This window comes from Bufo bufo, chromosome 9 (genome assembly GCF_905171765.1).
Source record: "Bufo bufo chromosome 9, aBufBuf1.1, whole genome shotgun sequence".
Lineage (NCBI taxonomy): Eukaryota > Metazoa > Chordata > Amphibia > Anura > Bufonidae > Bufo > Bufo bufo.
In genome coordinates this window covers 84,807,021-84,822,657 of record NC_053397.1, presented here as the reverse complement: position 1 = coordinate 84,822,657, position 15,637 = coordinate 84,807,021, and the positions used below count along the sequence as shown (strand labels likewise).

Here is a 15,637-nt window from a genome sequence, read left to right as displayed (position 1 = left end):
TTTTTTAAAAGGTCACTAAAAAGTCGCGGTCTCACTCCAGGCGGAGGGTGGAGTAGGAAAACTGGAGGAGCTTCTCTAGACAGAAGTGTTGGGTTTAAGGACAAGCCAAATTTATCAAACAACCTGCGACATTTGATAAATGTGGCACAAAGTATTCCAACACAGACTCCAGCAAAATTGACTTCAAATATTCTCCTCATGATAAATTCCCCCCTTGTGTCCTTTCTCAGCTGAGGACTGATTGACATTAGTTTGTTGCCAGTACTTGTCCATATCTGTGGGATGTGTCAACTGAGATCTACAGACATCCATGATGGGCACCGTATATACTGTATATGTAGAGAGAGAACACAATGTAAAATATCTATAAAAACTATTCTAGCAACCAATCAGAGAGCAGCTTTTCACTTCCAGCCTGCACTACACAAATTAAAGTTGGAACCTGATTAGTTCTTATGTCCAGTATCCAATTTTCTCAGCATTCATTTTAATAAATGGTCTTGTTAAGTATAGCGTGAAGATATTCTGTATGTTGCCTGTTACTAACTGCATGTATTTTGCATGTCCCATGCATGTTTGGTGGCTCTGTTACAGGAAATTGAGGAGGAGAATTCTGTGGATGGTTTGGAGTCCATGAACTCCAATACTTTTCCTTTAAACAACACAAAACGACCTAACTCCGAGAAGCAGAAACTGTCACAGGTGAGGAGAGTGGTGTAGTAGTCATGTAGACAGTCACTGGGTACGAAGGCCACTAATTCAGCTTTTTTTTTCTACAGAGAGCCAAATAGCTATAGAGGAGATTTGGAGCTGTGTATCATAAAAACAGAGCTCTCACCCCTATGAAGATATATGATTAAATGAATGGTGAAAGAATAATGAACCCAAAACTTGTGGCTTTTTAAAATTTTTGCTGCCACTTTTCAAAAACTGTGTGCGGCTTAGGAGAAGGGGTTGGCCTCACAGCCTGATTTATTATAATTTATGGCAGAAACTGGCACATAGACTGCCAAATTGTTTAAAAATTATTACTCCAGCACGCTTCAGACTAAGGCTACTTTCACACTAGATCCGGCAGGGTTCAGCAAAAACGCATCCGTTACTGATAATACAACCATCTGCATCTGTTATGAATGGATCCAGTTGTATTATCTTTAACATTGCCAATACGGATTCGTCATGAACTCCATTGAAAGTCAATAGGGGACAGATCCGTTTCTATTGTGTCAGAGAAAACCATTGACTTGCATTGTCGGTCATGACGGATCCGTCTTGCTCCTCATCCCAGGACGGAAAGCGAGCATGCGGCGGTTTGCTCTCCGGTATGAGAACGGAATGGCTTTTGGAGCATTCCGCTCTGTTCAGTTACATTTTGTCCCCATTGACAATGAATGGGGACAAAATGGAAACGTTTTTTTCCAGTATTGAGACCCTATGACGGAACTCAATACCGGAAAATATTAACGCTAATGTGAAAGTAGCCTAAGATTGGCATATGAAACACCAGTCTTAATAAATCCCCCCGATAATGTTAAAAAATGGACATTCAGGTTGTCAGCCATAGACACACCGATAGTTTAGTGAATGCCTGGTCAATTTTTGCTGACAGATTTTAGTAGCACCTCCAGAATCTGTGTAGGGTAGTCAGATCAATCACATATTGACGGGTTCCATGTAGCCTACCTGTAGAATGTCTTTAGGGACAGGTAGAAGAGATGTATCTTTCCTGAGACCTGATTGTATGTAGTGGTTTCAAAAATGGCAAAATGTTTTAATTGGGATTCGTTTAGTGGTCAGCCTAGCTTGCTTTGATCAAGAACAGATGTTAGGATTCCCTTGTATTTATGCCATTGCCGGACATGTGCTTCACTGGAGCCACAGAATGATAGACTAGACGTTCATTAAGCCTTAGATAGCAGTGAAGGTGGAGCAATCCGAATCCCATCTCTTGCAAAATGGCCATTCCCACCAAAACCGTACAGCGCTGGTTTGAAGTTGTTTTCTGTCATACTGACACTATTCCCCATAATCTAGTCTCCTCTCCTCTGTGCTTCCCTAATTAGCAATGGTGACTTCCTCGTTAGCCTGGCAGCGGTGGTGAAAATGTCAACATTCTGCAAAAAAAAAATCCCCAATTAGATCTGAAAAAACTCGTATCAATTCCGTTGCTCTGCAACAGCCACAGGGGAACATGCATTATGGAAAGTAACCCCCTCGGTGCCACATTGCACGACATTGCCAGCAAACGGCCTGGACACAAAGTAAAATCTAATTGTTTCTTAAACTTAATTAAACTATGCTCTTCTCAGCGTCTGCTGCGCTGTGTACACTACTATGTACTGTCGTATTGACTTCTGGAAATCTGATAGAAGAATATTTGAGTGTCTGAATGGGTTAAGTAATGACAATATACTTATAATCTTTTCTGCGAATGATTTATAAATCCCTAATGCGACATGGTTTTTAATCCAGCCACCGTGATTAAGGTGAAATATGCTGCTCTTAATGAGTGGTTTTGTGGATGTTACCGCTGCGCTCATACAGTTAATCCTGGATTTATTTTAAATGATTTTTATTGGGTTTTGATATAAACATCAATACAGATATAAACAGGGTTGTTCAATTTTTGATAGAAATCATAGTACAATACATTCTACTCATAGACCGCACTGATAGTGCGCAAAATTAACGTTATCACGCGAGATTATTGTTTAATAAAGCAGTTTTAGCAATTATATTGTTATGCTATCAGCAAGAATCATAGTCTTTGTACATATGCACCTGTATAAAAGGTAAGAACCCATTAAAGCAGATATGAACGCTAACAAAGGTGTGAACGTGAACATAGGAGAGACAAGTTTCCCAGATTATACTCATAAGTTTAAAGAAACATAGAGATGGTGTTATCCCAATAACCAATGCTGACCTAGTTATGCTGCGTATCTAAGCTATAATACCTACGCCCGGGTATAGGACATATAAATAGAAATATGTTAAGTGGATCAAGGTTCTTGAAGGTCTGGGTGTAACCTTATCCATTGTGACCACTTAGAACGGAAAGTATTGAGGGACCCTCTTTGGCAAGCTAGAACCCTTTCACATACCGTATGTAGCTATTGTATACAATAGATTGTACCTCCGCTATGGAGGGTATTGAAAGGGATTTCCAAAGTCTAGCAATAGCGAGTTTTGAAGAATGTAATAAATGACACATGATAGTTCTGACCTGGCGTGGAAAGGATTCAATATTAATTAACATGAGGGCTGTTTCTGGAGGTAGCTGAACTAGCAAAGGGTTCATTTGTTGGAGAAGCTTGGTGATTAACTGCCAAAAGGGTTAGAGTTTTGGGCAATCCCAGAATATGTGGAGCAAAGAGCCATTTTGACTACAATGTCTCCAACATTTGTGCGAAACTTTGGCATATATATACGTGCTAAACGCTCCGGAGTGTAATACCAACGTAATAGCAGTTTGCAATATTGTTCCCAATGTGTAGCGCACTTCGTAGATGAGCGTGCCCAGAGAATAGCTTGGTGCCAAGCTGCCTCTGATAGCTTTATAGAGAAGTCTTGTTCCCATGCTAACATTGCAGAGTTTTTGTGGAAAACACTGTTATGTGTCAGAGAAGAATAAGGTTGTTTAACACCCTTTCTTCTCGTGCCACCTCTAGTATTCAATAGATCATTCATGATGGTAGGGCTATCAACTGTTGGTGGCATTCTAGAGGTAAGGAATGATGCTATTCTATTAAATGTCTGCTGCTCAGTACCAGGCAACTGAAATGTATCCTGAATTTGATGGAATAACATCAACTTCTCGTTTTTGTAAACATCTGATAAAAATACTATTTGACTGTCTGCCCATCGGTCAATAGTGAGATCTGGCATATATGCCTTTAAGGCTTCCAACCGTATTCTGACCTTAAAGGATAACTGTCATATTTTCATTAAAAAAAAACAATTTTAGCATATGTTACTGCTGCAGCAGCATTATGCATAAAGCAATCTTTAGTTTCTTCACATACCACTGTTTTCCTTGAGTTACGGCTGTTTTGAATCCTACATTATGAGGATCTTTTCAAGATAGCTCCTCTGCCAGTTATCTGAGGCCAAAACTGCATTCCCTCAGGTCACATACAAACTTGCTGTAGCCAGCAGCTTCCTGCCAGCCAATCAGATTGGATTACTGAGAGACACGCCTCCTCACTCTGAAGCCTAATGCCGACTTCCTAGCTGGAAACAGATGAGCCATAGCAACTGTCTTTTAAGGGAGCAGTGGAAAGGGACAGGAGACATTAATGAAAGCTGTTATTATAAGGTAATTACAGATCTTTTGGCAATCATTGATAGACTGGCTCAGGTATACATGCCTAGCTCTAATAAACTAGCAAATAAAAAAAAATATGACAGTTATCCTTTAATTCTAGGTTCTGTACTCTTAACAATGGAGCACCCAGTCCTCCATGCAATCAACGATGCTATTACTGGCGAATGGACCGTTTTAGAGCATAACTGAATGTGGCTAGTTAGGCCCAATATAGCGTCTAGGCGTGTCACCCCTGTCAACTTTGCCTGAAACCAGGCCAGATCTTTTGGCTATTTTCATCTGCCCAATGTTTGGTCTGGTCCAATAAGAAGGCTATATAATATCGCTATAGGTCTGGTAGTCCCATGCCTCCATTGTGTTTAACCTTAATCATCAGGGGATACGCCAATCTCGGTCTCCTCCACCGCCAGGCAAAGGATGTCATTTGTAAGCGGAGTGAAAGGAAGACTGAACATGGTAGAGGGATAGGTGTTGATCCTGGATTTAGAGAATGCGATAGCATATTACAATCACGCCATGTTGGAGGTGCAGCTTGTGAGCCATGGCCAAAGTGGAGAGCACAGAGAACCATAGCTGGTATTTTCAAATGTAGATGCTTTACTGCCCTCTTGTGGTCAACAGATATAGGACACATGAGATTTTTCATTTTTCTTGTACATTACTCTTCTCGAGCCATCTTCATTCGGTGTGATTTCAGTCCTATAAAATAAGTTTCCACCACTGCATAGTAGTCCTTTGTGGCAAGTGAACTTTTTAAGCAATTCTCTTTCCTTTTTCCTCCAGTCAAGAAAAAACCGACAACTTCTGAGCACAGCGAACCATAACTCTGGGTTGGAGGATTCTGACACTGGTGACAGTGCCAGCAAGTGAGTAACACTGTATAATAAGGTCATGGAAATAAAGCTATAGGGAGAGTACATAGAATGAATGAATGAAAGCATCATTCCATTTGCATAGATTTTGCCATGGGTGTTGCTCTCTGATGATAAGCATAATTCATTCAAACAAATTATCATTTAGCATTCAGTTTGTTATTCTGTGTCTTGCTACAAGTCAATACAGTACAACTTCAAACATTGTCAAATTATATCATCCCTTTTAAAGGGACTCTGTCACCACTTTCTAACCCCCCCTTTTAAAAGTATTGTTATCTCCATGGCACCCCTGTGATTACAAAGGTGTTGTTAGAAGATAAATTCGCCGTCTCCTTTTGATAAAAAGAGCTTTTATCTAACCTGTCAATCTTCTTGATAAGGTGCCCAGGGCGTTTCTGTTGGTCTCAAGCTGCCGCCCGCCGCCGCCGCTGTTGGTGCCCAGCTCCTCCCCTGATGCTTTCAGCGCCGCCTGAATATAATGAAATACGCCTCCGGCTCTCGCTCAGTGCCCCCTCCTTTTAAAAGATCCCGCGCGTGCGCACAGGCCTGTGCCTGATGCGCCCGTGCGGACATTTACAATCAGCCTCATTGAGCGAAGTGCGCATGCGCGCACTTCGCTCAACCTCCTCATCAGACGAGCACTGCAGCCGGCCGGGGGCTGATTGTAAATGTCCGCACGGGCGCATCAGGCACAGGCCTGTGCGCACGCGCGGGATCTTTTAAAAGGAGGGGGCACTGAGCGAGAGCCGGAGGCGTATTTCATTATATTCAGGCGGCGCTGAAAGCATCAGGGGAGGAGCTGGGCACCAACAGCGGCGGCGGCGGGCGGCAGCTTGAGACCAACAGAAACGCCCTGGGCACCTTATCAAGAAGATTGACAGGTTAGATAAAAGCTCTTTTTATCAAAAGGAGACGGCGAATTTATCTTCTAACAACACCTTTGTAATCACAGGGGCGCCATGGAGATAACAATACTTTTAAAAGGGGGGGTTAGAAAGTGGTGACAGAGTCCCTTTAAGCTATAATAAAGCCTATGGAAAGGAACCGTTAAAATGAGACAGCCCCGTAAATCCAGAATCCTCAAAGAAGAATTTACCAATTAGTCTAGCACTGGCATGTCAGAACAGAGATGCAACTGGCTCACCACCGACGAGATTAAATGCTGGACTACCTGGCATGGGTCTGTTTAAGATTCATTTCACTGCGCCATGCGTGGGGCTTTGAATCACTGATAATTCGGACCACCAGAAGACTATTAGAATTTTCTGTATGTAGAGCCTAGCTCATTGTAAGGTGTTCTCATAGACATCCCAAAGCTTCATGCGTGTTTTACACTTATTCATTTGGTGCTATTATCGCATTAAGTGAAATACTGTGCATTTCCACCTTCCTTGCTGTAAATTGATTCCAGCCAGTTACCTGCTGTGTGTACCATTTGCATCACATAACACACAGTCCATGCCTCCATCTCTCCTGCACAGGTTGTCTTCAGAGGACAGTGAAGAGGCGTCTGCATATCTGTATGACAGTGACGCTTCCAACGATGACGTGAGTCTGTCCTCCCGCCCAGGAGGAGAGATGGATCTTCTTGGAGAGATCTTAGACTCACTGAGCACCCACAGTTCTGATCCTGGTGGAGGCCGCCTCACAGCTGCTAAGAGTCTGGACTTCTTTCGTTCTGTAGAAGATCTGGACTATAAGGTTACGGTATGTTTCAAATTTTTAAGTATTTCTCTGCCCTTCATTTAATGTTCTTTATGTTTTGATCTGTTTTCTGATTTAATTTGGAGATTTGGCATTTTAACGCAAATGATCTTGTCATTTACCTATACTTGGTTTGACCAAAATCTGCATAAGAAATGTTATTCAGCCTTAAAGAAGATTTCCAGGCAGCCCTTGCCAAGGCTCTTTTTCCTTGGTATATGTGTGACAGTTACTGGATAATCTTTTTGTCCCTGTCTTTGCTGTCATAGACATAAACTCTACACGTGCTTTCTTGTGAGTTTGTGGTAGGCATGTCCTACAAAGAAACCCATCTGAAACAGTAGAGCTGTAGTGGAAAGCACAGGGAACAAACAGAGCAGCCGCCTCTGATAAGACAGAAGGTGGACTTCAGACTACCTTACACTTCTATTAGACAATGAAGCTAAGCTGGAGTCACTGGTCATTTCTCCGATAAGACAGAAGGTGGACTTCAGACTACCTTACACTTCTATTAGACAATGAAGCTAAGCTGGAGTCACTGGTCATTGCTCCGATAAGACAGAAGGTGGACTTCAGACTCTTACACTTCTATTAGACAATGAAGCTAAGCTGGAGTCACTGGTCATTGCTCCGATAAGACAGAAGGTGGACTTCAGACTACCTTACACTTCTATTAGACAATGAAGCTAAGCTGGAGTCACTGGTCATTGCTCCGATAAGACAGAAGGTGGACTTCAGACTACCTTACACTTCTATTAGACAATGAAGCTAAGCTGGAGTCACTGGTCATTGCTCCGATAAGACAGAAGGTGGACTTCGGACTACCTTACACTTCTATTAGACAATGAAGCTAAGCTGGAGTCACTGGTCATTGCTCCGATAAGACAGAAGGTGGACTTCAGACTACCTTACACTTCTATTAGACAATGAAGCTAAGCTGTAGTCACTGGTCATTGCTCCGATAAGACAGAAGGTGGACTTCAGACTACCTTACACTTCTATTAGACAATGAAGCTAAGCTGTAGTCACTGGTCATTGCTCCGATAAGACAGAAGGTGGACTTTAGACTACCTTACACTTCTATTAGACAATGAAGCTAAGCTGGAGTCACTGGTCATTGCTCCGATAAGACAGAAGGTGGACTTCGGACTACCTTACACTTCTATTAGACAATGAAGCTAAGCTGTAGTCACTGGTCATTGCTCCGATAAGACAGAAGGTGGACTTCAGACTACCTTACACTTCTATTAGACAATGAAGCTAAGCTGTAGTCACTGGTCATTGCTCCGATAAGACAGAAGGTGGACTTCAGACTACCTTACACTTCTATTAGACAATGAAGCTAAGCTGTAGTCACTGGTCATTGCTCCGATAAGACAGAAGGTGGACTTCAGACTACCTTACACTTCTATTAGACAATGAAGCTAAGCTGGAGTCACTGGTCATTGCTCCGATAAGACAGAAGGTGGACTTCAGACTACCTTACACTTCTATTAGACAATGAAGCTAAGCTGTAGTCACTGGTCATTGCTTTGCCTTGTGTCATTTCTATTAAAAAAAACAGCCAGCACTGAAAAATGAAACTAACATATAATCCAATATCTAAAGGTAGACATGTATGTAAGTTTAGAAAAGCAACTGCTTTTATGCCTAAAAAGGGGTGTCCATCATTCTTAGATCTGCCATCCCTGCCGAGCAGCTGTTTGAAGGGACGGCAGCCCACATGTAAACTCTTCAGTGTCTTCATTCTTTACATCAGGTAGCAGGCTGGTTCCTACTCACGGCACAAGTGAATGAGACTGGGTTACTACAAAAATTACAGTTTTCTGAGCTTGAACCAGCCTGCAAAACATGAAAACTTCGAAGAGAATGCAGCATTTGCATGAATACCGCAACCCTTTCAAATATCTGTTGGACCCACACCAGTTTAAAACTAATAGCCTATCCTGAGGATAATCCATACACGTTTACTAAGCTGGATAACCTCTTTAAGGCCAGTTTCCTACATAATGATTTATGATGCTGTGAGTTCCTATCTCATCACAGGCATACTAAACTGTAGTCACATAATGCCGTAACTAAAGTTTAATAGTCCTGCGGTGAGATCATTATGATGTGTTCAGTCCGGGAAATACTGCTCCTACACACAGCGTGTTTCCCAGACTGAATATGCTCGTGTGAAACTGGCCTACGGATACCTTGCCATGTCCAGAAACTGATCAGATGTGTGTGTGCAGCCTGTTCTCTTGCTGGCTAGTTGGCACATATGTTTGTATAGTTCAGCATGTGTAGAACGGTTTCTGTTCTTTCTGACTGTCCTTTTTGCATTGACTTTTTTCTTCCTGCATTCAATTTGTTGAACTTGATATCAGGAAAACAAATCGGAATCAATGAGTGTGAAAGAAAAACTGTATACCAAAGGTAGGCAACTGTAGATGTCCATTCCTATGGCTCCCTGTTCCCAGCATGCTGTGCAAGTCTTCAGTATATCAATGTCGTCATCCATTTTTCTTCTGGAGATGTCGCTGTCTGTTGACCTCATTGACAAGTTAATGTATGTGCCATTAAACCTAATCTGCGGATTTGCCTCACCCTGTGCACTGCACGGTCACAGCATACATCGGCATCTAAATCTCATCTACTTTCTGGTATAGTAATATGCAGATCATCTGTTCAATGTGGACGGTATAGACGCCCTGAACCACAATGCTTGTGATATAAACATATGGGCAGCACTCCAGAACACACGGCACTGCTGATTGGAGGACAACAGCTGACTGACAGGGTTCTCGTCCTAATGCTCCGCTCACAGGGACTGCAGAGGCAGCTAACTGGACCTCTATAGTCCATGCCAGGATTCTGTTAGCTGACTGCTAATAGATCTCTTCAAGAGGTCTACATTTAAAGGACATCTGTCAGCAGTTTTGTCCCTATGACACTGGCTGACCTGTTACATGTGCACTTGGCAGCTGAAGGCATCTGTGTTGGTCCCATGTTCATATGTGCCCGCATTGCTGAGAAAAATGTTTTAATATATGAAAATGAGCCTCTAGGAGCAATGGGGGCGTTATCATTACCCCCAGAGACTCAGCTTTCTCTGCAGCTTCCATGCCCTCTGTACTTTGATTGACAGGGCCAGGCAGTGAAAATGGCATCATATCTGGTCCTATCAAAGTACAGAGGGCACAGCAGTTGCAGAGAGAGCTGAGCCTCTACATGTAATTTCAAAAGAAAATGGCTGCACACCATTATACATACAAACAATATAGCTAAGAAATGGGGGTCATTCTAAATAAAAGTGGTACAATACCGACTATAAATGAGTTAATGGAATCTCTTAGCGCACATATTTGATCAAACGTGTGTCGGGCCCATCTACCAGGCGTCAAGGTGTCTTCCGCAGATGGGTCCCTAACACTAGTATACTGCCTCTTCTTGGACTTACCTAAGCCTACAATATTCAGGGCAGTGTAGGAACCAGCTACATACGTACTCTGCTCCGAAGTCCCAGGTAGATGGGCGTGTTCAGTCTAAAAGAGGCGCTACCCTCAATATATACTGCAAGAGAATTTAGACTAGAACCTTCAGAAATCACAGATGCATATCCATGAAGCAAACATGATTATAAAAATAAACTAAATGGCTGCACACCATTATACATACAAACAATAGTATAGTTAATGGCACTGCCCCCATTGCTCCTAGAAGCTAATTTGCATATATTAAAACATCATTTTTCTCAGTAATGCGGGCACATATGAACATGGGACCAACACAGATGTCTTCAGCTGCCAAGTGCACATGTAACAGGTCAGCCAGTGTCATAGGTACAAATGCCCTTTAAATGTAGGCATCTTTAAATGTTGATTGCATTCATGTATCAATGTGTATTAGGCGATTCTACCATTATAGGTGGAATTGGGTAACACGTTTTCCTCCTATATGGATAGTGTCTTCCTGTGAGCTAAGAAGCCCTGCAGTCCCCTTCAGTCTAGCTTGAGAGCACCTGTATAACCTCTCCAGAGGTTTCCACCACAGGTATGTGCTCACTGTGCAGCCGGTTCCTCTGGGCTCACCACTCCTCCAGATCAGGTAACCACATGAGCACTGCTCTGAAGGCACATTGTGCACACACTTTGAAAGCAGTGAAGCTTCAATTTGCATCAGTTTGCATAGACTATAGCTTTTAATTAATACAATTAATATAGATTCCCTCCAAGGATGACAACATTGACCAAAAATAAACTACAGAGCCATCGAAGGTAGGGAATTCAGAAGGCATTCTGTGCCACCAATTGGTTTTCATAGGGTAAAGATGTATGGATGCTCAATAAGAATTCATAATGAGAACTCAAATATGATAACAAGAGTGCACAAGCATAGTATTCATGTTCCTCAGCTAAATGAGCTGCCCAGGACATATTCTCCATTCATCCATAGCAGCAGTGGCAGAGTGTTATGGGCCCCAGTGCAAACTTTGGATTGGGCCCCCCCACCCTATTTTTACAAAGAGGCGGCAAATTTTCTTTACACTAAGGGCTCTTTCACACGAACATGATTGACAATGCTCCGTGCCTCTCTGTGATCTTTTTACTACAAAATCACAGTGAGATAAAGTTGTCACTGTGATTTTGTAGTAAAAAGGTCACAGAGAGGCAAAGAGCATTATCAATCCTATATCAAGGGGAGAAAAACAGAAATGGATCGCACATCCTCAATGCTATGCTTAGATCTAATTAAACTTGCTTCTCAGTGCAATATTACAGTGTACAGCCCTCTAAACTGCATGCTGTACAGGAGGCATTAGTGTACATTTTGATCAAAAGGCATAAGCCCACTCACCATGTAAAGGTTGCCTCTTTGAGTGGGACCTACTCTGACAAAAAGGCGCAGCACAGTGCGGTGACAAAGCGGCACTGCCCTAGTAGGCGGCGGGACCCAGGAGTCAAACAGCAGCCCTGCTGTCTGACAATGTCACCCATGGCACTGGGTCCCACCAACCCGCCAGCACAGCGACCACAAAAACAAAGGCCACCACGCAGTACTGCACCATGTGAACAGTTGTCTAACACAACATGTCTATTGCTATCAGGAACTGCAGGTCAATTACAACTTATATGCAGACTTCTGCAAAATTAAAACTACCTGTGCCGAATGGTGCTGATACCAGTAATAAAGAAGAAAGATTCAACAAGCATATATCAAGGGGAGGCGAGTTTAATTAGATCTAAGCATAGCATTGTGGATGTGCGATCCAGTTCTGTTTTTCTCCCCTTGATATAAGCATTCTTAATCATGTTAATGCTCTGTGTCTCTGCTGTCCGCAACGGGGCTTGGCACTCTTTCACGCAGCGGATTACCCGCACAGGATCCGCTCGTGTTAAAGAGCCCTAAGCCCAATGCATGTCTACACTCGCCCAGTCCTAATAAAATCTGGTCCTACCTCATCCAGGGTGATGTCCACTGGATCCAGAACAAGGTCCCTGTGGTCATAAAAAAATAAAATAAAATAAAAATCACATAAATAAGGGATGGTGGCTGCCCTTGTGAAATCACCAGCAGGGGGCGCTGTGCTGGCCTGTAAGACTGAGCCATGCCAATGTATAGCAACGTAATCTAGGACATTTCCCCTAAGTGCTACCACACAGTACTATTGCCCACATTATGGCCCCTCACAGTAATGAAGCCCACCTTGTGGCCCCTTCACAATAGTTATGTCCTCCTTGTGGCTCCTCACAGTAGTTATGCCCACTTTTGTGCCTCATCACTGTAGTTATGCCCAGATATGTGTCCCCTCACAGTAGTTATACAAGATATGTTCCCCCCTCACAGTAGTTATGCCCAGATATGTGCCCCTCCCACAGTGGTTATGGCCAGATATGTGGCCCTCGCACAGTAGTTATGACAGATATGTGCCCCCTCACAGTAGTTATGACAGATACGTGCCCCCTCACAGTAGTTATGACAGATATGTGCCCCCTCACTGTAGTTATGCCAGATTACGTGCCCCCTCACAGTAGTTATGACAGATATGTGCCCCCCTCACTGTGGTATGGTCAGATATGTGCCCCCTCACAGTAGTTATGCCAGATATGTGCCCTCGCACAGTGGTTATGGCCAGATATGTTCCCCCTCACAGTGGTTATGCCAGATTACGTGCCCCCACATAGTAGTTATGCCCAGATATATGCCCCCTCACAGTAGTTATTCCCACATATGTGCCCCCGATTCCCGGGCTTTCAGCACTCCTCCCACAGCCAGCAGCGCAATGTGCGGCTTGCAGGGGGGAGCGCCGGAGCTCAGAAGAAAAGTGAAGCAGGGAGCGGAGAGAGCTCCCTGCTTCACTCTGGAGACGACAGCCCGGCAGTGACAAGAACACACACACACACTTGCCTCTGCGCCCCGTCTTGTCTGTGCGCTCGGGGCGCATAATAAACATGTTTGAAGAGCGCTCTGACGAGGCCCGGCATTGTCACTGTACTTTATGCCGGGCCCCATCAGAGCATTCCCATTACATGTGAGCGCAGCGGGCCCATTCGCCGGGCCCGGTCGCGATTGCACCCTCTGCGACCGCAATAGTTTGCCCCTGCATAGCAGTCAGGGGAGCAGAAAGCAAAATCTTTCACCATCAGACAGCAGGCTCCACTGCTTAAAGGGGTTGTCCCACAAAAAATAATCTACATACCAGCATCTGGATCAGAATTTTTGAATTTGCATGTAATAAAAAATTTAGTATAGCCTTGCATTATTCTATAAAATCTATCTGTATAGCTCCACCTGCTGTTTCTTCCTTTCTTAATTTCTCTGTCCACCTCAGTAACATTGTTGAGGTGGAAGCACATGCTCAGTTCCATCCTTTAACTGCCACCAGCCGAATCTTCTATTAGAAACTGTGACACTTACAAGGAGAGGGCTGCAGCAGAAAGGACACCTCCCCTTGATTTGCCAGCTGGAAATATTTAGTACTGCCTGCTGTGTGTCATTAGAACCTATAGACATCAACAGTGCCCATTACTTTGGTGAACCTTTGCCTTACCCCAATCCAAAAGTAGGAGTGATTCGAGCAGTACAAGATTGCAAATGCCCCCTACCTGTTGCTTTTAGCAGTGCACTGCCACCATTTCTAATACCTGTATGCTGTGAATGAGGGCTGCAGAGGATGTTTTTTGATGATCATCAGCCCCTCTCTCCAGTATCAGAAGCACAATGGAGAATAGCTGCAGAGAATTTGATGTCCCTGCCGCGCCTGCACCTATTACCCAAACAAGCACTCCAGGCAAAAAGTGAAATATATTAGGGAATTGCTGATATTAAGATGCTAATAACATTGACTTTTTGTCTCCAGAATAAAACAAATACTCCCAGTGAGAACAACCTGACGTCACTATGCTTGGATCCCGGACAGAACTGGAAAGTCGGCCATGAAGACAGTGTCCTCTACAGAACTCATATCTCTACTACAGCCCACCAGCAAAACAGAGGGGAGTCATCTTCCAAAGACTTTGACAGACGCAGGTCCGAATTTCCCCCAGTTGTTCTCAGTGAGGCCGCAGCACCTGGAACAGCTGGACGACCCACCTCTCTTTTCTGCAGACCAGAGGAGGGAGCAGTATACGGTATCGGGATATCCTCTACTGAGCTTCTACAGAAGAGATGCGGTACTCAGGTGCCATGGGAAAAAGAGGAGATTGACTCAAACGGTGATCAAAGTCCAAATAGTCCTCTTGAACATATATCCCGTTTGTGAGTTTGCTTGCTTCCAGCTCCAGCCATAGACATTCCAAAAGCTGGGAAGAAGGGGGAGAATTGGAAGTGTCCCTAGAGGTGCCATGGAAGTAGAGAATTGGAAGTGTCCCTTTTATAGCTACTGTGTCACAAAGTGTCCTAGATGCATCATTTCAATCCATCAGGAGGAATCTATTGTAATTTCTGTCACAAAGCAGAAACTCACAAACTTGTTAGTGTGTTTTTTTTTTTTTTTTTACTATTTTCATCTCGGTTTTAGGTACATTATCTTTTAGAGGCTATGCACTTTGGTGTGGATGCTCCTGGTACATAGAATTATTACAGACGATATCATGCCTGCAGAGCCATGGCGTGCACTGTTAGAAAATACCTACTGTTAAAGGGGGTTGTTTTAACACTGTAAAGAGGCTTCCCACAATCCACTTATGAAGTGGCAGTCAGTCATGTTGTAAGAGTAATATCTCTGGGAGGTTGATAAATCTATAAGATCCCTCGCACACCTCTATAATTACTGTGGAGACACAGAGCGGTACATTCACAATGAATTCCTGGCTCCCCACAAATGGGACTCTTATGATTGAATATTGTGCCATAAAGATTGATTGTGGAAAAACACCTCTACAAGGCCAAAAATATTTGCAGATAATAATAATATATTGTGGTAAGGCAATTTGAAGGTACTTTCAGTTTTTTATTTACTATTATTTTATTTTGCAGTGCAGAAGAAAATGTCATGTTTAAAGCAAACCTGTCCCCATGAAATGCAGTGCAATCTGCAGCCAGCATCTTATAGAGCAGGAGGAGCTGAGCACAGTGATATATCGTTCATGGGAAAAGATTCTGCAAAACGTGTGATTTACACAATTAAACTTCTGCTGTTTCTGAACTTAAAGGTGTTGACCAATCTGGGACATTGATAGTACATCACTAGGATATGCCATTAATGTCAGATAAGTGTGAGTCCCACCTCTAGGATCTGCTCCTG

General features: G+C 43.3%; 1 protein-coding gene across 6 annotated transcripts in view; it reads left to right on the top strand.

The window, feature by feature from the left end:
- The window catches only part of DENND1B (DENN domain containing 1B), a 197,947-nt gene extending 182,688 nt beyond the window's left edge, over positions 1-15,259 (top strand). For 4 of the 6 annotated variants that reach the window (XM_040406712.1, XM_040406709.1, XM_040406707.1 and 1 more), the window contains 4 exons: positions 595-702; positions 5,111-5,193; positions 6,684-6,909; positions 14,252-15,259. In XM_040406712.1, the coding sequence (XP_040262646.1) occupies positions 595-702; positions 5,111-5,193; positions 6,684-6,909; positions 14,252-14,653 (819 nt within the window). In that variant the 3' untranslated portion in view covers positions 14,654-15,259. The remainder of the gene's footprint in view (positions 1-594; positions 703-5,110; positions 5,194-6,683; positions 6,910-14,251) is intronic. The other 2 variants (XM_040406708.1, XM_040406711.1) reach the window with 2 other exon arrangements.
- The last annotated feature ends 378 nt before the right edge of the window (positions 15,260-15,637 follow it).